This window comes from Episyrphus balteatus, chromosome 1, assembly GCF_945859705.1.
Source record: "Episyrphus balteatus chromosome 1, idEpiBalt1.1, whole genome shotgun sequence".
Taxonomy (NCBI): domain Eukaryota; kingdom Metazoa; phylum Arthropoda; class Insecta; order Diptera; family Syrphidae; genus Episyrphus; species Episyrphus balteatus.
Window position 1 is genome coordinate 67730203 of NC_079134.1, and position 25764 is coordinate 67755966.

Here is a 25764-nt window from a genome sequence, read left to right on the forward strand (position 1 = left end):
TTATAGTAAATAATCTAACATTATACAAACAACGACACGAGACACGACGCGACCAAACACTTCAACAAAAAATAACAAAATGACGCTTTGGCTCTGTTGGCCTTGTCTTTCTTTTCCTTTTGTCATTTTTCACCACGATTCTCGTTCGACTTTTGTGTTCATACACAAAATGTTGCAAGTGTGTGAACGCAACCCCGATTTTCGCGGTCTGAGGTCGGAGTTTCTTTGTTGAACTCAGTTTTCTTGCTTGATGGGTGAACACAAAATGGTTTTGGGGGGGAAGACGTAGGAAATTTTCCAGTCTTGGTATTTTTTGTTTATGCCGCCGAGTTTCCAGTCTTGTTATTTTTTGTTTATGAGTACCTGGATCAAAATTTCGATTCAGATTCAATTCGATCTTTAAATCGGACATACAAACGGGGTAATACACCTATTCCTGTAATTCTTATTCTAAGGTCAAGGATCAGTGTGTAAAAGTTATTAATCTAAGACAAAACAATTTTCAATTGAAAAAAAAATGTCACAAGAAGGAAACAATGATCCTTTTAATTCTAACAATATTGAAAGCGAAAATGGAAATAATACGATGGAAAATATCGAGGCGCATAATAGTGAATTTAAATCGAAACGAATCGAGGTAAATGTTTTAATGTATTGTACGATATTCAGTTTTTTCATTAGCTCAGAAAAACGAGATTATCCAATCAGAAAATTAAACTCCAGTTCTAATAAACTGCCTCTAACTTTGGTAATAACCGTCTAAATTAAGAAATCAGATAATAGTCAGACTGCCCATTTTCAATTTTATCTCACAAATCACGTATCCTCCTCTAAACAGTCACCAAAACAATTGGACCTATTCGGCGAGATCTTTTATTCTCTTATGTTATGAATTTCTATACAAAAATCTAATCTGTCAAAAAACCTTTTATGATTTTCATATTTGGTATTCGGCATACCCAATCTGCTATGAAATCTTTTATAAAAAGTATGTTCAACGAGGATTTTTCTAGATCAGAACAGAACGGGACAGGACAGCACAGTTTCGTGAGAAACGTCAGAACAAGTTAGAACAGTCATTTAAACGAAAATGTGTGTCTTGTTGAGTGGGCACACATAGAAAATCAAGAAAAAGAAAATTTCAGATTAAATTCTTCTCATCAAACATATTATGCTACAATAAAGTATTTCATTTTGTTATTCATTACTTGTGTAGCCAGACCAATACCAAGTCGGCAAAACTTAAATTAGATGTGCTGTGTATTATTTATAAGAAAATATTGAAAAGTGTATAAAATAAATCTCAATAAAGTTACTACTACTACTAGTCCTTTGTATATAAAATCTAGATTTTATATACAAAGTACTAGTCATTTAAACGTCAGTTGTCAAAAAAAAAAAAAAACAAATTGTAAAATATACGAATATTTTGTTTATCGTTTCTCGTTTATTTTTTCTATTTTTTGTGTGTTTTTACTGCGAAAAATATAATTAAAAATTGTTTTTAGTTATAAAAACCACGAGCACTCGAGAAATATTAGCACAATTAAATCAAAAAAACAAAAACTGACAGATGAAATAAAAATAAAGGTTCGTGTTTTGAATTTATTATTACATATTATTTTATGATTTAATTCGTCTAATGAGCACTTAAATTATTGTTTTGAGCAAAACTCCACAGTTGAATGTGTTGGTGCCATTTAAAATGCACGGCAAAACTACCACATATAAGCACTGGAGTTTTTTCTCTCATTGCATCTTGTAGGGTGGAAGAGAAAAACCAACCGAAGTCGCGTCTCTAGGTATTCCTTTCTCTATGCTCAAAAGCAAGAACACAAAATCCTGTTCTAGATTTGTCAATGAACAGCAAACTAGAACACATAGAGGAAGGAATACCTAGAGAGCCGACTCGTACCCCCCTTGCCTAAAACACCCGCAAATTTAATTTCAGATAATTGGTATGCATCTCTCTTATTTTTCTCTTGTTTTCCTATCTGTGAATACGTGTGAAAGGTATAATGCGTTTAATACCTTCCTTTCGACAGTAGGTGCCCTCACAAACGGGTGTGTGTTTTGAATTTAATGATGATTTTGGTTTGTGTATGAACTTGATTGAGCTATCTGAGCTTTAATAGCTCATTATAAACACCCACCTTTCAATAAATATGTACAGAATTAAAAATGAAGATTCGTGTTTTGAATTTATTATTATTAGTACCTGGGTGACCGAGCTTTGCTCGGTATCCTTAAATGTTATAACTTTGAGTGAAAAAAAAAATCAAATGTATACAGCAATTTTTTGGAGTGGGTTTGAGTTTGCAATGACCAGTTTTTTCGCGGGTTACAAAACACCACATTCCCACTTTATAATCCAGTTTATTTAAGTTTGAATATACGATCAGCAATGAATAGAAGGGTTACAGGAATCTGCATTATCGAAAATGCTTACAGCAATGAGATCCCTTTTTGTTCAAATTTTAATTTACGGGTCAGAAAGTTTTGGATGGTGAATATAAAGTTTTTTTTTTTTTTGTATAGCCTTGTCGGCAAAGCTTAGTATCAAGAAATACTATTTTTATCCCTGTCTCTGTTCTATTCTGTATCAGTGGATTAAGATTAAGATTAAGATTAGGGTGAGAGGTGGGAATAATTCGCCTTATCACTGCGGCCTCTGATGGGCCTATTGTGATGTCCTCTTTTTAGAGTTCACGTAGAAATCCTGAGTTTAGAAAACTTAGTATGTTTTTGGGTGAACTAGCTAGTATGAACTAGTATCAGTGGATGCTTTACTCCTTTCTTTTTTTTTACTTATATAGGGTGTCCCAAAAGTAATGCATCAAACGAAATATGCTGATTGGGGAACTAAAGGGCTCTCAGAATTTGGAACCTTGTTCCTCCCAAATCCTTACGGGTTTCAATTTAATGCAATTCTTGTGAAATTTCGAAAAATCCCTACTTGACAACAGTATTTTGCTTCCTGCGCCCATTATTGATATTTGTTTTTTTTTTTTAATTCTTTTACGAAAACATTGCCAATAATTAGGAACAATTAATTAATCAAAATATTTTTTATTCCATACGCCATATTTCGCTGCAAATTAACTAACAGTTTCAAGTTTTATAAAAAATCTATTTCTAACTTTTATTTGCGACCAACACCGCAAAAAAAATTTTACGCTGTGAAAATGGTTTATTATTTTAAAAAGTTGCCCTGTTATTGTAGTTTTCAAAAAAGTATAAAAGTTTCCTAAGTTGCAGTTAGATCACAAAATATTACAATTTGAATTCAACAAAACAGTGTTTTTCAGAACAAAAAACAACCAACTGAATAAATGATCAATACATGATCAAAAAAGTCATGATCTAAAAAATTTTGTTTAGTTATTGTAACAAAAAGAAAAAGAACAATGCGTAAAACATGGAACCATCCCTCAAAATTTTATTGAAGTCGTTGAATCTCTCTCTGCGAAAACAAAACTAATATAAGAGAAAATACTTCCAAAATGTCTAGAGGACCTCAAAATTTCATCGAAATCTTTAAAGTTTAAAAAAAAATTCTATGGTAAAAAAGTGGGCGGATTTTTCCAAAAATACTTACAAAACTTTTAACTCCCTTAGATAAACAAGCCCTTAAAATGTCATCGAAATCGTTAGAGACGTTTCCGAAAAAAAACTTAAATGTTAAAAAAGTGGGCTTGGCAGTGGGCAGATTTTTCCAAAAAAAAACTTCCAAAACTTTTTACTTTCTTGGATGATCAAACCCTGAAAATTTCATCGAAATCATTAGAGCCGTTTCCGAAAAAACTTATATAATAAAAAAGTGGGCGTGGCAGTGGGCGGATTTTTCAAAAAAAAACTTCCAAAACTTTTTACTCGCTTATATAAACAAACCCTGAAAATTTCATCGAAATCGTTAGAGCCGTTCCCGAAAAAACTTATATGTTAAAAAAGTGGGCGTGGCAGTGGGCGGATTTTTCCAAAAATACTTCCAAAACTTTTTACTCGCTTAGATGAACAAACCCTGAAAATTTCATCGAAATCGTTAGAGCCGTTTCCGAGATCCCAATTTTATATATATTTATATATATATGTATATATAAACAATTTTAGCTCGTTTAAAGTTATAAGATTTTATGAAATAATTCGTCTAATGAGCACTTAAATTATTATTTTAAGCAAAACTCCACAGTTGAATGTGTTGGTGCCATTTAAATTGCACGGAAAATCTACCACATATAAGCACTGTGGAGTTTTTTCTCTCATTGCAGCTTGTTGGGTGGAAGAGAAAAACCAACCGAAGCCGCGTCTCTAGATATTCCTTTCTCTATGCTAGAACAGTTCAGCACAGAAAAAAACTCAAAACTTTTCTGCCTAGAACAGTCCAGCACAGCGTCAGTGAAAACACTTATAATCTTTTACAGAGTTCGAACTGTCAAAAATTCTTTTACGAATCTCATTTTTGGTCATAGAGAAAGGAATACCCATAAAAAAAAATACCAAGACTGGAAACTTTCGTACGTCTTTCCCCCCAAAACCCTTTTGTGTAGTGTTGTCTGTGAATATATGTGAAAGCCACCACGTTGGTATATGACGTTAACACGCACACATTTATAGATTCACGACATTCACCACGCATCGGACACGAACACAACGATAGGTTCACGACATTCACCACACCTTGCAGCTTGTAGATCTGCATTTCTATTTCCTGCATAAGGTTCAAATATAAAATAAACTAACGATCCCACCGGTGGCCACGCAAAACAGAAAATTCTACTTCATGAGAGTACTATAGGAATATATACAACAGGGATGAAAAATAGTCTTTCAGCATTGTAGGCCAGTCATTATGTCGGAAAAAACGGCTTAGAAATGCAAAATGACCGAGAAAGCTAAATTTTGGATATGTTGTAGAGGATGCTTAAAAAAGCTTAACTTGAAGTTTTCGACCAAGATTTCCTATGAGCTTTTTCCGCCATTTTGAAAAAAAGGATAAAATTGGTTTTTTGACAATAACTCGGCTATCTGACGAGATGCGAAAATTTTACAAGAGGCTTTTTTGTAGATTTTTACATCATTCATACACATTTTTTGTGTATCATGAACCGTTTTCGAGATATCGATTAAAAAAGACAAAAATTTAGGACATGCCATTTGTTTTTTGACAAAATCTATTTTTGGGTGATGAATATCGAAAAAATTACACGGTGTTACAAAAATGAGGTTTTAAAATATACGCGGGCGGAGACCTATCAGGTTTTGTAGAGCTAGTCGCACGGAATACGAAATGGTATTTGAAAATCCCCTAACACCCCCAAAATCTGGAGTTACGGGCAAAAAACGGTTTTTTGGACCTTCACCCATTGAAAAAATTCTAGCTTCGACAATGTTTTACCCATTTTCGATTTTTTTACAGTTTCTGATAAAAGATAAATATACCTTTTTAACAATGTATAAAACATGTAATTCGGTTAAACCACTTAGAATTTATAAGATGTCAAAGTTCAAAAATTCATTTTTTTCAAGCTCACCATATAAAAAATCATTAAAAAAATATACTTTGATTTCTATAAAAAAAAAACTTTTTGACTAGTGAAATCGAACAAGGCATTCACCCACTCACCTTAGCCCAATTAGTTTGTGGGCAATTTATTTTTCCGCTTTCATATACCATTTATCCTAAATTTTACCACCCATATGCTGCTAATAATTTTTTTATTTTCAAAAATTATTGGCACTGCTCTGATTGCAATTTTGATGAACTAAATAATATAGAGATTGAAGCAAATTACAAAATGCACAATCAACACAAAAAGCCGGTATACTGTATTTACAAAATTTTGGTTAATAAAATTGCGGTTACAAAAAAAACATTACCATCTTCTTCTCATTATTTATTAAATAAATGCTTACATTTGTATGTATAATAATATAAACATTAAAAAAAAACATGAATGATTGTTTTTTTACAACCGAACGGACGGCTTGCTTGGCGGTGGGCGCGGCCTAAACGACTTTGCGGCGGACTGGAAGTCGTAATTTTTGTCCTACGACATTGTAGGTCTGAATGTGGTCTACAAATTTTATTTTAATAATTTTTTCGATATTCATCACCCAAAAATAGATTTTGTCAAAAAACAAATGCCATGTCCTAAATTTTTGCTTTTTTAATCGATATCTCGAGAACGGTTCATGATACACAAAAAATGAATTGTAGAACTCGTTAAAAGCTACAAAAAAGCTTCTAGTAAAATTTTCGCATCTCGTCAGATAGCCGAGATATTGTCAAAAAACCAGTCTTGGTATTTTTTGTTTATGGGAATACCTAGAGCATAAACAAAAAATACCAAGACTGGAAACTCGGCGGTCAACTGACGTTTACCTACAAGCTGCGAGGTGTGGTGAATGCCGTGAACCTATCGTTGTGTTCGTGTCCGAAGTGTGGTGAATGTCGTGAATCTATAAATGTGTGCGTGCTAACGTCATTTACCAACGTGGTGGCTTTCACATATATTCACAGACAGCACTGTTAACAAAAGGGTTTTGGGGGGAAAGACGTACGAAAGTTTCCAGTCTTGGTATTTTTGGTTTATGACCTAGAGACGCGACTTCGGTTGGTTTTTCTCTTCCACCCTACAAGCTGCAATGAGAGAAAAAACTCCACAGTGCTTATATGTGGTAGTTTTGCCGTGTATTTTAAATGGCACCAACACATTCAACTGTGGAGTTTTGCTCAAAACAATAATTTAAGTGCTCATTAGACGATTTAATCATAAAATAATAATAATAAATTCAAAACACGAACCTTTATTTTAAATTCAAAACACACGTCCGTTTGTGAGGGCATCTACTGTCGGAAGGAAGGTATTAAACGCATTATACCTTTCACACGTATTCACAGATAGGAAAACAAGAGAAAAATAAGAGAGATGTATACCAATCATCTGAAATTAAATTTGCGATTGCGGGTGTTTTTGGCAAGGGGGTACGAGTCGGCTCTCTAGGTATTCCTTCCTCTATGTTTTTGGTATTCAGCAAACCTTTATCTGTTATGAAATCTTTTATGAATCATAAAAGAATAAAAGACAGATTTTTGCTGCTTTTATCATAAAACATTTCATGAAAGTAGCAAATTTTCAATAAAAGTAGGTGCTTTTTTTATTTATAGCTGTGTTTATAAATAATTGAAACGGAGGTTAGTTTTTTATTCATAAAAAACCATCAAGTAATTAAAAAAAATAAAGTTACTTCAGATACAACGAGTGACTAGGAAAAATCTAATGCAAAACTAAAAGCATCAACAAAACACCAAGATCACTTCACCCCCTATTCCATAGGGGAAGGAATACCTAGAGACCCGACTCGTACCCCCTTGCCTAAAACACCCGCAAATTTCATTTGAGGTGAATATAAGAGAACTCTCTTATTTTACTCTTTTTTTCTTATCCATGAATACGTGTGAGTGGTGGATTCAAAAACAAAATGTCGGTTGTAGCCAAAAAAAAAAAATGATCAAAAGTGACAGGTGACAGTTCTCGCCCTTCAAGCAAACAGGTCCGACCTCGGTCCGAATTTGCTCCGCCTGAGGAGGAGCTGAGTCCGACTTCGGATCAGAAACTGGTCCGAAGGCGGCTCAAATTAGTATGGAAATTATAATCACCGCGAAGTCGATTGCATATGTATTGGTGTGGTGAAAATCTCCATTCCGAGAAAACGGAGCCGAAGGCGGACCTGAGTCGGAGCAGTGAAAACCTACCAGAAAGAGGAATAAAAAAACGATGACGTTTCGCATTTGCGACCAAAAAAAGAACAAGATTTATTTTTTTTTTCACTGAAACTGTTTTATTTTTTATTTTATTTTGGCAAACGAAATTTTCACAATAAATACAATATAAAATACAATATATTTTTTTCATTTTATTTCATTTGATGCTGCTGCTGTTGTTGGTGTTTTTTTTTTTTTAGATACCCAATCGCATGTTTCACCTTCTGGATTTTTCTTAGAGATTACATCTACAACACAAGCAGAAACAACACTTTAATCCAAACACTTTGAGCGATATATACAACATACCTTTTTTGTTTTCTATATTGTTTATAATTTAATATAATTGTTTATAGTTAATAATCTAACATTATACAAACAACGACACGAGACACGACGCGACCAAACACTTCAACAAAAAATAACATAATGACGCTTTGGCTCTTGTTGGCCTTGTCTTTCTTTTCCTTTTCTCATTTTTCACCACGATTCTCGTTCGACTTTTGTGTTCATACACACAAGTGTGTGAGTGCAACCCCGATTTTCGCGGTCTGAGGTCGGAGTTTCTTTGTTGAACTCAGTTTTCTTGCTTGAAGGGCGAATTCTAAATTCTGTTTGTTGCAAAATAAATTTTTTTTCAAGTTTTCCACGCTTAATTCTTTTATTAATAAAATCGCAAAAGATTAGTGAGTATAAAGAACATTAATAAAGAATCATTCATATTCTGATGAAAAATAAAATAAATAAATTTGTGCCTCGACGCCTCTTGGAGGAGCAAGACCTGGTGATAGTGACAAACAACTTCGAGCTTTTCTTATGTGCGTGTACTTAATTTACAAGAGTGGAATGGACCTTTGGTTTACCACGCGCAGAGTCCGAATCAGAGATGTACCTACTTTTCATGACAATGATGCTCGTGTCAATTCCTCGTAAAAGGCAGTATCGCTGGAATTAAATGGTTTTACTCGTGCAGCGAAGTAGCTAAAAAGAAATTCCCAGATTTCCGTATCCGAGAAACCAACTTGAAGAAACAAGGTCTCTTCCGTTTTACATACGCAAATCCCTCTGATCGCGTAAAGGTTTGTTCATGATCATACAAATACACAAATATTGTTTCTAACTAATGAATTTTATTGTCATTTCAGACATTACCAACAGACAAAATATCTATAATTGGATCGAAGGGTTTGGGAACTGGTAAGCCAGTTCAGATCAAGCTCAACCACTCTCAAAAACAACAACAATTTAAATGGTACAAGGCTGGCAGTGGTCTCAACCGCATGAAGCAATTATGTGGCTTCTAAAGCCTAGTACGCAGCTGAAGCGAAACGAAAAAATTTGAAGTCTCCAAAGTAGAGTTGGGCACTTTAGTTCATTTGAGTGATCGATCACTTTAGTTCAAATCACGATACTGAACTAGTTCATTTTAGTTCAATTTATTTTAATCACCCCGGTTTTTGCTAGAATTAAAAAACAAAATTAGTTTGTTTATTATTATGTAAATTTATGTAAAATTGACGCATTCTACATAATAAAACAAATACAACCTAAAAAAAACATACATATTTTATTTTTTATATTTAATTTCGTTCATAAACTTGTCGAGCTTTTTGGTTCCTCACGAAAGTCTAGAAGAAGTTCGTTTTGCTTTCATTAAATCAAAATCATAGTAATGCAAGGACCAAGATGCTACTTGTTTTTTGTTCTTGCTCAGAAATAAGACTAAGTGGTGCTTGAAGAAGAAACGCTGATACTGGCACAAGCACAAGCGACCTTGTGCTTTTTGTTTTACATCTAAAGCCATAAATTTACAAAAGTAAATATTTTTTATTTCTTTCTAGCGCTATTTATTTTTGGAAAAAACTACAAAAATTGATTTTTAAACGAAAAAAAAGCCTTCTGCATCATTATTTTTAATTTTGTGATCGGAAAAACTGTCACAAAATGAGTTTGAAAATATTCACTCTTTGACTTTTTGCAAAATGTGGTCGTTGTAGTTATACTTTAAATCTTGAGATAGAGCAGAAGAACTGATTTCGCTCCACAAAGAATTGGATGTAATTTCATATGCACTTTGGTTTCTGAACCCTTATTCTTTAAATGTCTGTCGGGTTAAAAGGACGCTGTCGGCATATAAGATAAGGACCAAATTTTGTAATGTCATATTACGACTGCTCTAGGTCGCTGTTTAGTTTGTTGAAAAAAATCTTTTTCGCTATTCGCGAACTAAATTGAACTAAGTTCACTAGTTCACCAAGATGAACTAGTTCGTTGGCGAACTACACAAGCCTAGAAAATAGGTTTTTAAAATCCGGGAGGACAAAAATTAGTCAGTACTGAACCAAGTTGAAATAGGACCACCGATTACTAATGGAAAGTCGGTTTAAAAAAAAACCATTTTTTTATAGAATGTCACTATTTTTTTATATAAAAAATAAAACTTTTTACATTACACAAGTAAGTATTTGTTTTTATTGTTTTTCGAATAAAATCAAAAAATGAGTAGCTTCTGAGTAGTAGAAAAAACACGCCACGAGTATCATCCAATTCCCCATGTGTTTGATACTTTTGCCACTGACGTTCCTTGCTCTTTGTTTGCAAAACATCCATAATCGCTTTCAGTTGCTACACCTGCTTTCTAATTGGAGCACTAAACTGGGCAAACATACTGTAACCATGTTTCGACATTTTAATTTTTTTCAATTTTTGTTGTAACTTGTTCCAAAGCTTCTGGAGAATATCTATCAAAATCGAGAACATTTCCAACCAACTCCGACATGGATTCATTTGGAAATCGTTCCAAATGTTTGACAATATTCACAACTTCACGAGTGCAACAAGGATAATTAGAGCCGTTTTCTTCACCAAAAGTTGAAGTCAACTTGAGGATTTTTATTCTCAACTTGTGATTTTGTTTGAGTGAAGAAACTCAAAGTTGACAGTTTCAACTTTTGATTCTCAACTCTCCAGTTGGTCAACTTCTGGTTTGCTCAACTTCCGAAAATAGCAGAAGTTGAGGGAGCAAACTTGAGAGTTTTCTGTGAAATGTCATATTTTTTTCTTTTTTTTTATAATATTGGCAAAAACTCTTTTATTTCTGTTTTCGTGGAAAAATTGAGCATTAAATTCATGGTAAAATATTTCCCAATCGCAGAATATTATTATTAATTAAAAAATTGTCATACACATTTTCCACCGATTTTTTTTTACATCCCGTCAACTTCGCTATTGCCCGCACACACACACACACTTTTAGACAAACAAAAATTATTCCTTTGAAATTCATTTTTACAAAAAAGAAAACAAACCAAAATGCATTAAAAAAATTAGTTTGACATTTTGACAAAAAAAAATTGCACCAAATATACAGAACTTCAATTTAATGTCGAATTCCTTTCAATTGAAAAATCGAATTTTCGGCGATCTCGAAGCGAATTTTTTCTGAAAATCATGTTCCATAGAAAAAAAATTCGCCTCAAACGAAGCAGAATTCGAATTTTTTTTAATCCCTCTTTTTTGAGAGATTTACACGGATTTGCACACACACTTGGAACATTTGACATTTCTCAAACGTCAAGCTGAAAGTTTTCTTCGTATTGTTTGTTTATTTGAGAACACCAACTTCAAATAAAGAGTAAATTTTAATTGAATATCGTATTTTTATTGCGGAAAAATATGAAATAAATAAAAAAAAAAAACAATGTGCGATCAAAATATATTTTTTCCTGGCATAGTTCTTGTGAAAAAGTCAAATTACTGTGACTTTTCTTCTCGTAATTGTCGTCAGAAAATTTTTTCTCTGTAAAACCACAGCATACGGCCAAAATAATAACCTTCTACTTCATCTTCACTCAGATCTTAATAATAACTGCAATTTCCCTTTGATTCTGATTAAAATAAATCTATATTACCGAAGAAAATAAATAAAATTATTGATCAAAGGAATCTCTGGTTTTATTTTGCAGAAATTGTTTTGGTTTCAGCTTGACGTTCGTGTAAAAATTGTTGTCAAATGACACACATACAATCGCAAAAAGAATTCGGTCTGTTTTCATGTTCCTTTTTAACACCAAAAATTCGATTTTTTTGAGGCGATTCAAAAAATTGAAAGGAATTCGACATAAATGACATACTCGATTGCTTTTAAAATTTGAAACTGACAGTATTAGTATAAACCGTCACAAATATCCCAGGGATATTTTTCAAACTGGAAGTTGGTCAACTTCTGTATTTTAAAAGTGAAGAAAACCAAATGTTCAACTTTTGTTCCAACCTTCGAGTTGAATTCAACTCTAAAGTTCGCCAACTCTCGAGTTTGCTTCAAGTTGAGCAATAGTGAAGAAAATGGCCCTTAAGTAATCCCTCGTCGGCCATGTTTCTTAATTCACCAAATGCTTTAACTAAAGTTGATAGTTTTCTTCGGAACAGATGGTTCATATTGCTGAAGAAAGAATGTTTCAGAATCTGGAGATGGTTTATTAACTGCATGAAAACTGAATACATCTCCAAGAGATGCTAAGAAATCATTGATCAAAAATGGAAAACCAGGTCTATTGGCCAAGACAATAACTCGAAAGTTGGGATGAGTTTCAATGATTCCAATATCATTTGATCCACTTCCTGAAGGAACTATCTTCCGTCCATCTGACAAAATCATCTCTCAACTCTCGACCAGAGTTCGAAGAATACAAGTTACATTGACAGGAGCCTTGTCAGCTTCATCAATGACCAAGATGTTGCCGTTTTTCACTGCCTTGACGAGAGGACTATCTTCGTAGACAACCTGTCCATCACGCAATGTAAACTGTTTTTACTGAAAAACAATTTTAAAATATTAGGTTTATTAAAAAATAAACAAACAATTGAATAATTACTCACTTTGTTGGCGCTATATATCACATCTGTGTCTCCCATTTTTTTTTTTTTACATAATTTTCATCTGTCAAAATACTCACCTTTGAGCTATTTTTTTGTGGTGGAAAATTAAGCGCTGTTTATACTTTTCATGGTTAAATTAGGGTGCGCTTATACTTTTTTTTTAAATTTTTATAGTTTTTAGCAATAAAGTTCATAAATATTGTTTGATTTTTATGCTGAAAGCAATAAAAAGTAATATTTAATATATTTTTTATTGATTAAATGTCAAAAAAAGATTTTTTTCTGAAAATTTAATTTAATTTTGCAATTTTTGAATTAACCGAATTTTTTTGTTCAACTCGATTGCGCACTGAGCGCATTGAGCAAAACTCCACAGTTGAATGTGTTAGTCTGCTTTTACATGAAGACGCAAGGCGCAGAAATTATCTTCGAATTTCCTTTTGATTTTCCCTTCTGTAAGTCGCGCGCTTCTACACGTAGTAATTTTTATAAGACGCAAATTTGACAGCTATTTTTTTTATTTTATCTTGTTCTCGTTTTCGTATCTATTTTTATTTAAAAAAAAAGCACCAAAATATACAAAAAACAACATCAGGGGGCTCTATGTGCAACAAAAACATTTAAATAAATTAATAAAAGTTAGTATACACCCAAATAATATACATCCGACGAAGGGAACTCTGCCACCGACGAAATCAATTAAAGCAAAACAGCAAAAAAAAGAACAAGATCAAAGAGAGACGTCAAAATGAGTCTCAAAATTTTCGACCGGAGACTCACAGGGTAAAAAATCTTCCATCCCTCTTTTTCGAACTTTCTTTCTCCCTTACTCTTCATTGAATCTTGACTCTTGCGTCTTCATGTAAAAGCAGACTTAGTGCCATTTAAAATGCACGGGGAAACTACCACATATAGCCACTGTGGAGTTTTTTCTCTCATTGCAGCTTGTAGGGTCGAAGAGAACAACCCATCGAAGTCGGTTCTCTAGGTATTCCTTCCTCTATGCCCTATTCCGTCTTCTATAAAGCAACTGCCACAAGGAACGGTCGTCCTCGCCCCGATGCACAATGCGGCACTCCTTGGACAAAAAAAAATATGTGCGATTTTTACAAAAGTAACGGTTACATCATATAGTCTAATAACCAAACCATTGTAAAACAAAACTTTTTTCTCATTGGGCAGAATAGTTTTTCAGCAAAGTCTGTTGCAACTATGCATTGGCAACAAGAAAAAAATTATTTTAGTCAGTCTGGTTTGGTAAGTCCGAACGATTATTTTTCTTAACAAGTACGGTTAACAGTTAAACAAAAAATTTTTTTTGGGTTATCAAGAAGGTATAATGTTTTATTATATAAAACATTTTGGAAATCAATTGGAGGTTTTCAAATTTTTTTTTTTAATTTTGAAAATAACCATTTAATTTCCTTTTTTTGGAAAAGCTCAGAAACTTTGAATAGACGTACAAAATTAGCGGCTCAAAATATCCTGTAATTTGTACAGAAACGCATACACTATATGTTTGGCTATATGCTACTGTATAAATTTACTGCTACAAACTGCTACACTATTTTTAATGATTTTTTAAAAGCGTAGATCAAACCATAAAAAACATTTTTGTGTGAATAAAAGTTTTTTAAATGTTTGTTTTATTTTAACTTTTGGACAGCTGTCCCGTATAAGATAAGAACAATTTAAGGAGTGATTCTTGGGTTTATTCTAAGAAAAAAATTGTTTTCCAGTAACGCTCTATCTGCAACCACGTTACGATGATTAAAGAAAACGCTTACTTTTATATACCTTTACTCAAATTAATGATGATTTCTCTGTTAAAACAATTGGTATAAGCAAAGTTAAGATTTTTAGAAAATATGTTATTCTTTTAAACTGCGTTTAAAAAATTTTGATATCTTTTTTAATTGCTCAGATATTAATTTTTAAAGTCTGTTCACTTTTTCTTGTCCATGATAATTTTTGACTGAGGCCAATATTCTTCGAGAAATGTGTTTTTAACAAAGCGTTTGATTAATTTATTTTTATGAAGGAAGCAATAATAAACAAAAATGTTATACACAAGTTTACCAAAAAACTTATATGTACATTTTATGATACTTAGGAAAACCTGCACCAGGCAAAAATCTTATTTTTTTTTTAAGTCTTAAAAGGTTAAGAAAAAAATGTTTTTTTTTTGTTGTTTGAGATAATTTTTATTTAAAGTGCAGTTACAAAAAATATTAAAAGTCCCTTCCTTGATTTGGTAAAAGTTAGGTCAAAGCATTGCATTTATAAGTTGCCATGAGAGTTTTCAAATTCTGAGAGCCTTATTTACATATAACTACTCTTTGAACATAATACTTCATGGTAAAAGCATAGACTATATAACCACACGAGCTTTGCGGTTATGTTATTCTATATTGCAAAAACTTGAGTCAGTAAAAATTTTTAAAGTTATTCAAGAAAGCAAGGAACATGATTTTTTTTGCGGCATACCTTGGACAAAAGTAGCGGCCTTTTTGCTCTAGCAATAAAACCAAAAAAGAAAAAAAACACTTTTTAGCAATGAACCAAATCCCTCATCAGACTTCTCTGATTTCCGTATTTTAAAAATATTTATGAAATCAAAATTTGTGTTTTATCTTAAGAAATTCTAAGCTAATTTTGTACAAATAAATAGTGAAATGTACCTATAAATTGAAGAAAATGATTTTTGTACAAATTTTCTTCAAAAGGCCGCACTGTGCGACGCACATAGGAGTATTCTGGTCGAAAAGCTGGACAAAAGTCGATTTTTTAAAAACCAAAATTTTTAATTAAATTTTTTTCAAAGCGGATGGTTAATATACAGAGGCTCATATGATGCACCTCTTTTTTTTATGGTACATTGTGTGGAGTGACAAAACAAGTTAAAAGTCAGTTGTTTCATTGCATAAATAATAAGTTCTAGTAGGGCAATTCCATGGTAACTCACGTTACATTCACAAAAATTTCCAACACATAAATAATTTTTTTTTTTCAATTTTATTGTAAATTGATACGAAATTACTATCCATGAATGGAGCATAACTATTACTTTCATAATTAACTAAAAAAATTGTTTTTATTTTTAACATTTGCTTGGGAAAAATAAAAGTTTGATGGTAACTCACGTTACAAAAATCGGACACGAATTTTAAGAGTCCGACAGTATGAAGTTTTTATGTGAAATTAAGAATCTTAATTTGTTTTCAATGAAGATTCCATACATACAAAATTACAAGCTTTTAATATAAGTGACAAAACCAAACATTTTTTCAATATTTCGAGGAAAAATTTTAAAATGTTTAGGTAACTCACGTTACATTATTTTGGTAACTCATGTTACCTGCGATTTGTAGTTCCAAAAGTAAAGAAAAGATGCATTTTCACTCAAGTTTTTTTTTAATCGAGTAGTGTGTAACGAAGCTTGCTTTAATGATAACTTATTTTAGCACTCACGAGGGGATATTTTCATCGTCACTATTAGACTCATCATATTTTCAGTTTGCTTGTTTTTCCGTCATTTTCATGTGAAATTCTTCTGTTGTTGGCAAGCTTATGCTATAAAAATGCTTTAAGATTATTGAACTCCCTGAATTTTATGTCTTTCCATAACGGAATACAACAAAGAATCTTTTCTTGCAACTTGCATAAAGAGTTGCCGTTTGTAAATATTAATTTGCTAATAAAAAAAGTAAAAAAGACTGCATAATTTGTTCAAAATTCGTGTCCACTTTTTCATGGAATTACCCAGTATAAATAAATTATTTTACTTCAAAAAATAATTTTGTCCAGGTTTTTAATGGAAATACTCCTATGTGCGACGTTGCAATCCTTTTTTTATCTAAAAGAACTTCTACCTCCTTTGAACAACTTTTTCAATTGAAATGAAATTAAAAAACACCATGTTTCAAGTTAAATTATAATTTATTTGATAAATAAAAAGAAAACATATATTTTACAAAAAACAAGGAAGTTAAAAATTCGTCACTTGGATGCTATCTTGTTCTAAAGGCCATTTTTTACGAAATTGAGTTAAGTACATATGCAGTCTTCATAATTGTGGGACGCTCTTTCCTTTGGCGCACACCATTTTGTTCTACCTATTTATTCAACACGTTAATTTCTATCGTGTCCAATATAATTTTTTGGAAATTCCGTCATGTCTATTTTGTTATTTTTTAAATTATTTTTATAGTGTACTAGCTAACCCCACCCGCTTCGCTTAGTGCATTTGAATCATTTATTTTCAAAACATGATAAGTCCACTTTTTTTCAAAATTCGTTTTTTTGACTAAATTGTTACTCTAGGGATAACCACGTCTATCTTCAACATTATGTAGTATCTACTCCATCTATATCCGATTTTACAGCTAAGCGAAATATTTTTTTAGTATCAAAAACAGGATAAGTCCCGGATTTATCATCTTTTGAAAATAAACAACAGCTTTTTTATGTGTAAATGCTATATTAAGCTACTGGCTGAAAATCTTAAGTTTAAAGCTTCTTTAAAGTTAAAGAATCACTCCGGACATTATATATACTGGGAAAACATCTTAAATATAAAAAGCACTGGATCGTGCTTCTTCTGGTATAATGTATCTACCTATATATCAGCCTTCACAAATCAGTTGACACAATTAGAAGTGAAAACGATTTAGTTAATTACCCGACGGAGTTATTGAATTCCTTCGATTAACCAGGAACTCCGCAATAGGAGCACCAATTATATTGCTCCGAAATATCAACCTACCTAAAACTTTGTAATAATACCAGTTTTCCCGTAAGGAATTTAATGGCAGCTCTGATTGAAGCTACCATTTTTTGTGGAAAATTCAAAAACCAAGATGTTTTGCTTCATCGAATTTAAATGATTCCGTCAGATTTGCTCTTTTGATTTTGTGTTCATCTTACGTTCGCTTTAACCATAAATAAAGCGCAAAGCCCATTGTTGAAAATATGAGGTATTGATCTAACAAAAAAAACATTAGAATAAATTGAGAATTGTTCACTGCATTAAATATAAATTCACTTTTCGGTTTTAAAATATTTTCACACAGGTTAAATTTTTATTATAAATTCACTTAGCGAAGCGGGTGGGGCTAGCTTTAAACGATAATAATTATAATAATTTTGAAATCCTGTCTGAATTAATTTGTTAACAAATTAAGCTAAGTTAAATTTTTTAAAAAGCGAGAGTGTTTCATCACTCGTACAAATTGACAGCTATGTAAAGATGGGAGAAAAGGTATTAGTTTTTTTTTTTATACAAACCATCTACACATTAATACCTTTCAAGAGTGTTTCATCACTCGTACAAATTGACAGCTATGTAAAGATGGGAGAAAAGGTATTAGTTTTTTTTTTATACAAACCATCTACACATTAATACCTTTCAAACAAAAAAAAATTACCAAAATCGGACTAGCCAAACGCGAGTTTATCGGCCACACACAGTTAACGAACTCTTTTTTATATACATATAAGAATTACTGTTATAAAGTTCAAAATAAGAACTTAAGCTAAAGAATACGAATCATTGGTTTGTTTTACGTTCCTAAAAAATTATTGTACCTATAATTTTTTTTTAGCTTTTTTAAAAAATAAAGATTTGAATTGAGAAACAACAAGCCTTTTTATTTAAACACATAGGTATTATTTTGATTCGAACCAAAGCAAAACAGTGTTTGAGTTTTAAGTATTCTCGAAATTCTTTTTAGCTTTAAGCCATAGAACCATTTATTTGTTCTATATTACTCAATCGACTTTATGTCGCGTTTATTGAGTTTTTTTTGTTCAATATCCAACATATTTTGAAAACTTTTTTGTCACTCCATATGCAATTGTCCAATATCCAAAATGACTTCTCTTTGATTTTAATTTATAAATAATTCAAAATAAAAGAAAAAGAATATCTATTAGGGTCAATGTGGGTAAATGTAAACAGGGGTAAATGAAAACATGGCTCATAACAAGCTTCAGTTAAATCTCTTTGACGCATACATAAGTACAAATCGCGGACGCATGTTTCTTTTAACTTATACGTAAGGCTCATTGCTGTCAAGAGAGAATTCATTCGACGAGCGTATTTTCCGTAAAAGATAATTTTTTACAGTGCCCAACAAGTCGTTGGTCTTTCAGAAAAATTATATATTTTTGCAGATTCAATTAAGTCAGTATAATTTGCAAATACTTTTTGGTTTTTAATTTTGATGTAGATTCTATGCGAAACAAACAAATTTTAAAATACGGGACATTTATGTCGATTTGCATGTGTTTACATCTACCCCAGAATATTTTTCATAATGGGTAAATGAAAACAACGTATTCTGGGGGTAAATGTAAATATATATTTTTGCTGAAATTATTGGTTTTAATAAAAATAAAGTATTTTTAGTCAATTACTATTACTAAAGTGCCGCGGAGTCATATTTTAAAGTAGCCAACACCATCAGTTTCAGTGGATGATGCAAAATCGGTCTTTGACGTAAAAAAACAAAAAAAATATGATGTTCAGTGCTGCTCAGGATGCATATTGGGTGCCTATATAAAGAATCAAAGGAAGAAAACAAAAACTTTTATTGGAATTTGAAAAAAGTTTTTGTCAAATACCTTCTTGAACGTTTTTCAAGTCGTTATCCATTTGATAAAGAGGAAATTCTAAATTTTAAACCACCGTTTACATTTACCCCGAATTTGTAAAAAAAACACAAACATGGTGGGGTATTTGTAAACATGCCATATTTGACAGTAATTTAAACAATTTGGGAAATATTTGTTTATATTTATAAAGAAGAATTGCCATCATTTCATATTTGCATTTGAAGATACCTGTCAAGTTGTTCCGTGAAAATATATTAAAATCTAAAGTCAAGAGAAAAAAAAGACATGAAATTGTTTACATTTACCCACATTGACCCTACTTGTTTTAAAAATAAAATTGTCAAGGGTTGCAGAAAAAAATCATTTAAAAACAAAAAATTTTCTGATGTCAACAAAAATTTTCATTCTGAACTTTAAAGCGACAAATTGTATTTAAAATGTTGCAATCCTCCCTGAGCACTTTGTCCTTTGTATGAAACCTGTTAAATTTTAAGGAGTGGGGATGAAATCCTCTCAAAGAAGAAAAAATTGTGTAAAAGTACCCAAACGCTTTTAGCACAAAATTTGTTGTTACTTTTTCAACAACAACAAAAATGTAAACAACAACACCAATTGAAAAAAAAATATAGAATCGAAAAATATCAAAACATTTTTTTAAATTTATTTTTTCATAAAATATTTATAAAATAAAGCAGTTAACGATTTAATACAATAAATAAAAATAAAAGCACAAAACATAGTCACATCGCCATGTTTGTACTTTGTTTTGTTCATCAAAAAATGTAAACACAAATTGCAAAACAAAAAAATAAAGAAACGAAAAATATTAAAACCCTTTGTATTCTTTTTGAAATTTTTTTTTTTATTATTTTGTTCATAAAATATTAATTTATTTTGAGTATTACAGCACTAAAACGCAAAAAAAAAACAAGCAAAAAGCCACACCACCATGTTTGTAGTTTGTTTTGTTTATGTTGTGCCGGCCCATTTTTTGATCCCAAAAATCGCTGGATTATATTATGTAGCTCTCCAATCCCGCGATTTTCCGGATTGGTGGCTAAATATTCGCATACAACAAATGACACAATTCTGTAAAAAATGTAAACATATAATCAGGGTATGAAACATTTTTTGATTTCTTACACATAATCAGGGTATGAAACATTTTTTGATTTCTTACACATTTTTTTAATGAAAACTTTTAAAAGCTGAAAATCATATAATTTTCCATGATATCCACGAACGATCTATCATAACTAATAGCAAAAACTTAATTTCATATTTTGGTTTATGAAGAAATACGCTTTTCTTTGTAACAAACCTATGTGGGGGAAATTTATTTCATCCTACACATATTTTTTTTAATTTATAAATTTTTTTTTAAAGCTTACTTTTGCTTTCAAAGATCACATTTCTAAAATTCAAATTAATCATATAATTATACTATTTTTACTCGGTACTTTTTTATAGAAAAAAAACATTTATGGTTTGATGTTTCCGCAAAAAAAATAATGATGCTGAAAACATCGCTCTTGGAAACATCGATATATCGAAACTTCAAACATTTCTGAATTATTTTCGTACTTTTAGTACAGTTGAACAGATTTTTTTTTAAAATATAGGTATTTTTTTCCAAACCGGTCCCTGCGATTTTTATAAAAGCATGCAACTGCAAACGCAATGTAAAATGTAGTAGGGTCAACGTTGATTCAATTTTGAATAAAAATACATTTTCAAATGATGGTCTTCAACGCAAAATCATTCCGAAAAACAGTTAAATCAAAGTGGTTTCTTAAAATTTTTTTAAAAACATTTGCATGTATTTTTTTTTTCAAAACCTACATGTGCTATTTTTTAGATTTTCAAATTTTGAATTTTTTAATTTTAAATAAAAAAAAAAAACTAATTTTTAAAAGTTTGGCCGCGGGTATAAAAGCCAATATTACTTAATTTTTTTTTTTTTAATTTGCATGTATTTGTTTTTTCAAAACCTACATGTGCTATTTTTTAGATTTTCAAATTTTGAATTTTTTAATTTTAAATTTTTAAAAAAACTAATTCTTAAAAGTTTGGCCGCGGATATAAAAGCCAATATTACTTAAAAAATTTTTTAAAAGATTTGCATGTATTTGTTTTTTCAAAACCTACATACATGTGCTATTTTTTAGATTTTCAAATTTAGAATTTTTGAATTTTAAATTTATAACGATGCACAGAAAGCAATTTAAATGAAGTTTTGTGAAATTTGTGATTATTAGATGGCTCATATACATCCTCATAGGTAAAATATTAAGTGGCCCAATACCTTAAAATGAGGGTTACATATTATACTAACAATCCTATTAATTTGATCCTTTACAAACTGCACAATTATTTTTCATACTTTTACTTTTGCACCTCACTCCTTCAAAACATTAATTTGTATGAAAATTTAATAAAAAGTAAAAGCAAGAAATTTAAGTTTTGCATGGTAAGTATAATTCATTTTTTGATTACACCGGCACACAAAAAAAAAAAAGTCAAGTACCAGGAACCAAACCTATCTTTCTTTATGTTTTTGGGCACGCTGAATCCGAATTTCAAGTCCGTTTGGCCCTGTCAGCCTCCAGTTTTGATCTCTGACTGCATTTTGTTTGAGTTTTTATGACTTTTTTGGATTTTTTTTGCATTGTTCTCAAAACTGGAGGGTTTTCGGGCAAAACGGACTTGAAATTCGAATTCAGCGGGTCCATTTTTTTGTGTGCCGGGGATGGCAGCGACATGTCGCGACAGTGCCAGCACACGAAAAAAAAGTTGTATGTACTAGGAACCAGACCTATCTTTCCATATGGTTTTTGACCCGCTGAATCCGAATTTCAAGTCCGTTTTGCCCGGTCACCCTCCAGTTTTGAGAAAAATGCAAAAAAGACCCCAAAAAAGGCAAAAAACTTCCTTTTTTTGAGTTTTATGCACTTTACTCAAAACTGGAGGGTGACAGGGCGAAATGGACTTGAAATTCCGATTCAGCGGGTCCAAAAACAAATAGAAAGATAGGTATGGTTCCTGGTACATGACACCTTTTTTTTTTTGTGTGCCGGTGTTATATTTGATTCTCATACGATGTATAAAATATATATGCGGTTCAAAAAAATGCAAAAATTTTCCATGTGGTGCAATGGTACCATTTCAAAAGTGTTCTTTCTCGCTAAAAAAACACCCTTTGACCAGAAATATTTTGATGAGCATATATTATTATTTTTTTACATGATATAGTTAACGTGCATATAAAATTTCATCAGCCTACCACTTATTTTCAAGGAGTATTTGGTAATGTTTTGGCTCTCATTTTAAAGTAAATCACTGTTTATAAAAAGTGCAATAACTTTGTACATGACGCACACAGGTAAATTTTCCCAAAAACATGGCCAAAATTATTTTTTGTGTTTATTCAATTTATTATTGAAAAAGCATTCGATCGACAACCACGAGATCTGATATGGGTGGCCCTCAGACAACGAGGAGTTCCGGAAACCTATGTGCGGATAATTATGGACATGTATGATGGAGCAGTTACTAAAGTAAGATGTGCAGCTGGAGTCACCGAAGAATTCGAAATCACAGTAGGTGTACACCAGGGAAGCGTCTTGAGTCCTCTGCTCTTTATTACCGTTCTTGATTACCTGCTTGAAGGCAAAGTGACGGACCCAAAAGTGCATCAGTTATTCTTTGCTGACGATGGAGCCATCATAAGTGAAGACCCGATATCCCTGCAACGAGCACTTGATGTATGGGTGGATGTTCTAGAAGGTAATGGGTACCGCATAAGCGCGAGAAAGACAGAATACCTATGCTGCCCATTTTCTGATCCACACAGGCCTATTCCTGACATTTATTTGAATGGTGTAGTGCTTCCCAAGTGTGAAAAGTTTAAATATCTGGGGTCTATGATAAATAACGAAGGTACTTGTGATGACGATATCAATCATCGCGTAAGCGTAGGGTGGATGAAGTGGCGGGAAAATTCTGCTATCTTCTGTGATCGAAAAATGCCCCCTAAGCTGAAAGGAAGGCTCTACACCGCAGTTGTGCGTCCAGCACTCACATACGGTTCACAATGTTGGACAATGTACAAAAAGTATGAGAGTAAGTTAACAGCAGCTGGTATGAAGATGCTTCGTATGACAGCAGGAGTAACAAAGCTTGATAGAATTAGAAGTACGAAGATCCGAGGAAGCCTTCATGTTAAAAACACCATCTCCCAAAAAATTGAACACGACCGACTCAGTTGGTATTGCCATGTTCAAAGGAGAGATTCTGAGAACCCCGTCAAAAAAGCAATATCATACAACGTTCCAACACGAAATAAAAAGAAGGGTAGGCCTAAAAACTCCTGGTACAAGCAAATGCAAAAACACCAGCATTCAGTTGGCCTTAGAAATGGAACAATACAAAACCGGGAGGCTTGCCGCCGATTTCTGAGGTCAACCCGGCGAACCCCACAGGCGGATCACTAGTGTGAAGCAGTAACGTGGGATAGTTATGATCCCCTCGACATCGAGATCATAACAGCGCCGAGAAAAAAGAAGAAGAAGAAGATTCAATTTATTATTGCATGATTATATCAAAATAAGATAATTTCCATAAAATTCACCATTTTTAAGTAAATTTATACGAAAATTCACAAAAAGGAAGCAAAAAATGAAAAAAGTCGTTTTTTTTTTACTTTAAGCCATAGGGTTTCTTTCATTTGACATTTAATAATACAATATTTATACATTCAATAGATTGAAAAAAACAGTTGAACAGTCGTTATTATACATAAATAAATAATGCAGGCATAGATAACAACTATATACATAAATAAACATGAGTGTGAGTTTGTATGTGTGTATATCATTCAATGACTTGTGAGTTGTGAAACTGTAACTATAAGTCTGCTTGCTCGATCTCTGGTTCTATTAGAAACTGAAGTATTTCAGAGGGCAACGCATTTTTTGTTTTAGGATTTAGTTTTCTCAAACCACTTATTAATGGGTCAGAAGAGACCAAGAGATTATAAAACACATCTTCCATATTTTGCTGCCTCGAAAATTTTCTTGGGAAACTTTCTCGAAACGCTTTATATCTTTGTCTCGTGATTCTTGGGCTTCTTCGCCGAGCTGTCCAATGAATGAATAAATTTTATTGAGGCTTAAGTTTGGATACATATGGTTATTATGAAACTAAGTTAATTTTCCTTCAACAACTATTGAAAGTGCTTCTTCTGCTGTATATGGAATAATTTTCTGGTCAATTTTTTTCAAAGCTTTTGATATTTTTCAGCACGTGAAGGAGTTGAAAATATTATATTTTTCATTACATTTGATGAACAAGTTTCCCTTTTTCTCGCAGTTGCATGGCGCAGCATAGCTTAATTCTTCGGCATTATAGTTAGAACGTAAATCTTCTGGTTTACGTCTCTTTGACCGTTCGCTTAGGTCTGAAAAATCCATTTGAGGCCGTCCAACAAAGCCATGGGCTCAGCATGGAAACGATATTTCATATTGCAACCAATTTATATTTTGTTTTAAGAAGGTGTTGTTATTTCTGGAGGCACTCAGCCATCTTCTTCTATGTTCATATATGCAAAATCAAAATCCGTTAAATTTTTCTCTATTAGCTCCGAAATTTCAATATTTCAACCTCAAAAAAAAAATCACCGTCCCCAACACCTTTTGAAGCCAATATTATAAAAAGTCGCAAAAAACCGCAATGTTTTAGGATTGTTTCCCATAAAGGAAACATTTAACTATTTTTCAACACTATTTTCAGTACAGAAAAACGCAAATCAACTTAACTTTTTCATTATCAAAGAAAAAAAATTTGTTTGTTTTTACTGCTCAAACACATTATCTTAAAAAGCTTTAAAATTTACTTTAGACTTAAAATTTTGCATTATCTTTGTCATTATCTTTTTTTAACATACCACTAGCAACAGAATCCATGTTAATTATTTTAAAAATCGCCAAAAAAATTAAATAAAAAATAAAGCAAACTACTTCTTATAAGAAACCAACCTTGCTATTGCACTCGTTAATTAAAATGTTCTACTTTGAAAGCATCTACTGATTAAACAGTTACAATTTGCATCGCATGATCAATCAGGTTCTAAGCTTATGTTATTTGTAAACAACTTGGCATTAAAAAAAAACAACAAATCGCAAATTTTTTTTTTGTAGTTTTGGCCATGAATTTGGGAAAATTTACCTGTGTGTGACGGTCCAGGCATATTGATATTAGTTTTATTCGAACGGGCGTTAAAAATTACCTCGAAATCATGTTTTATATTAATTAAAAGGTTTCATTAGCTATAATATGACATGCAACAATGCGGGTGCAACACAGAAAAGATCTTGTATCTACCCTCCTGGATGGAATACAAGGTGGCCCAATATCTCAAAATAACTCTTACATATATTGAGTACTACCAATGATATAAATTTCATGCTTTTATCACAAAGTGCACGACTTAGATGCTAAGCCGCCTC

General features: G+C 32.0%; 1 protein-coding gene and 1 long non-coding RNA gene across 4 annotated transcripts in view; both read left to right on the top strand.

The window, feature by feature from the left end:
• The first annotated feature begins 392 nt into the window (after positions 1 to 392).
• LOC129907620 (sorting nexin-2) overlaps positions 393 to 25764 on the top strand; it is a 243346-nt gene continuing 217974 nt past the window's right edge. For 2 of the 3 annotated variants that reach the window (XM_055983919.1, XM_055983921.1), the window contains exon 1: positions 393 to 637. In XM_055983919.1, coding sequence (XP_055839894.1) covers positions 518 to 637 — 120 coding nt within the window. In that variant the 5' untranslated portion in view covers positions 393 to 517. Of the gene's footprint in view, positions 638 to 1505; positions 1591 to 25764 lie in introns of those variants that run through there. The other variant, XM_055983922.1, reaches the window with a different exon arrangement.
• On the top strand, positions 1597 to 11415 carry LOC129907633 (uncharacterized). The gene is made up of 2 exons (XR_008771102.1): positions 1597 to 8844; positions 8911 to 11415. It is a non-coding gene; the product is annotated as an uncharacterized LOC129907633 (long non-coding RNA).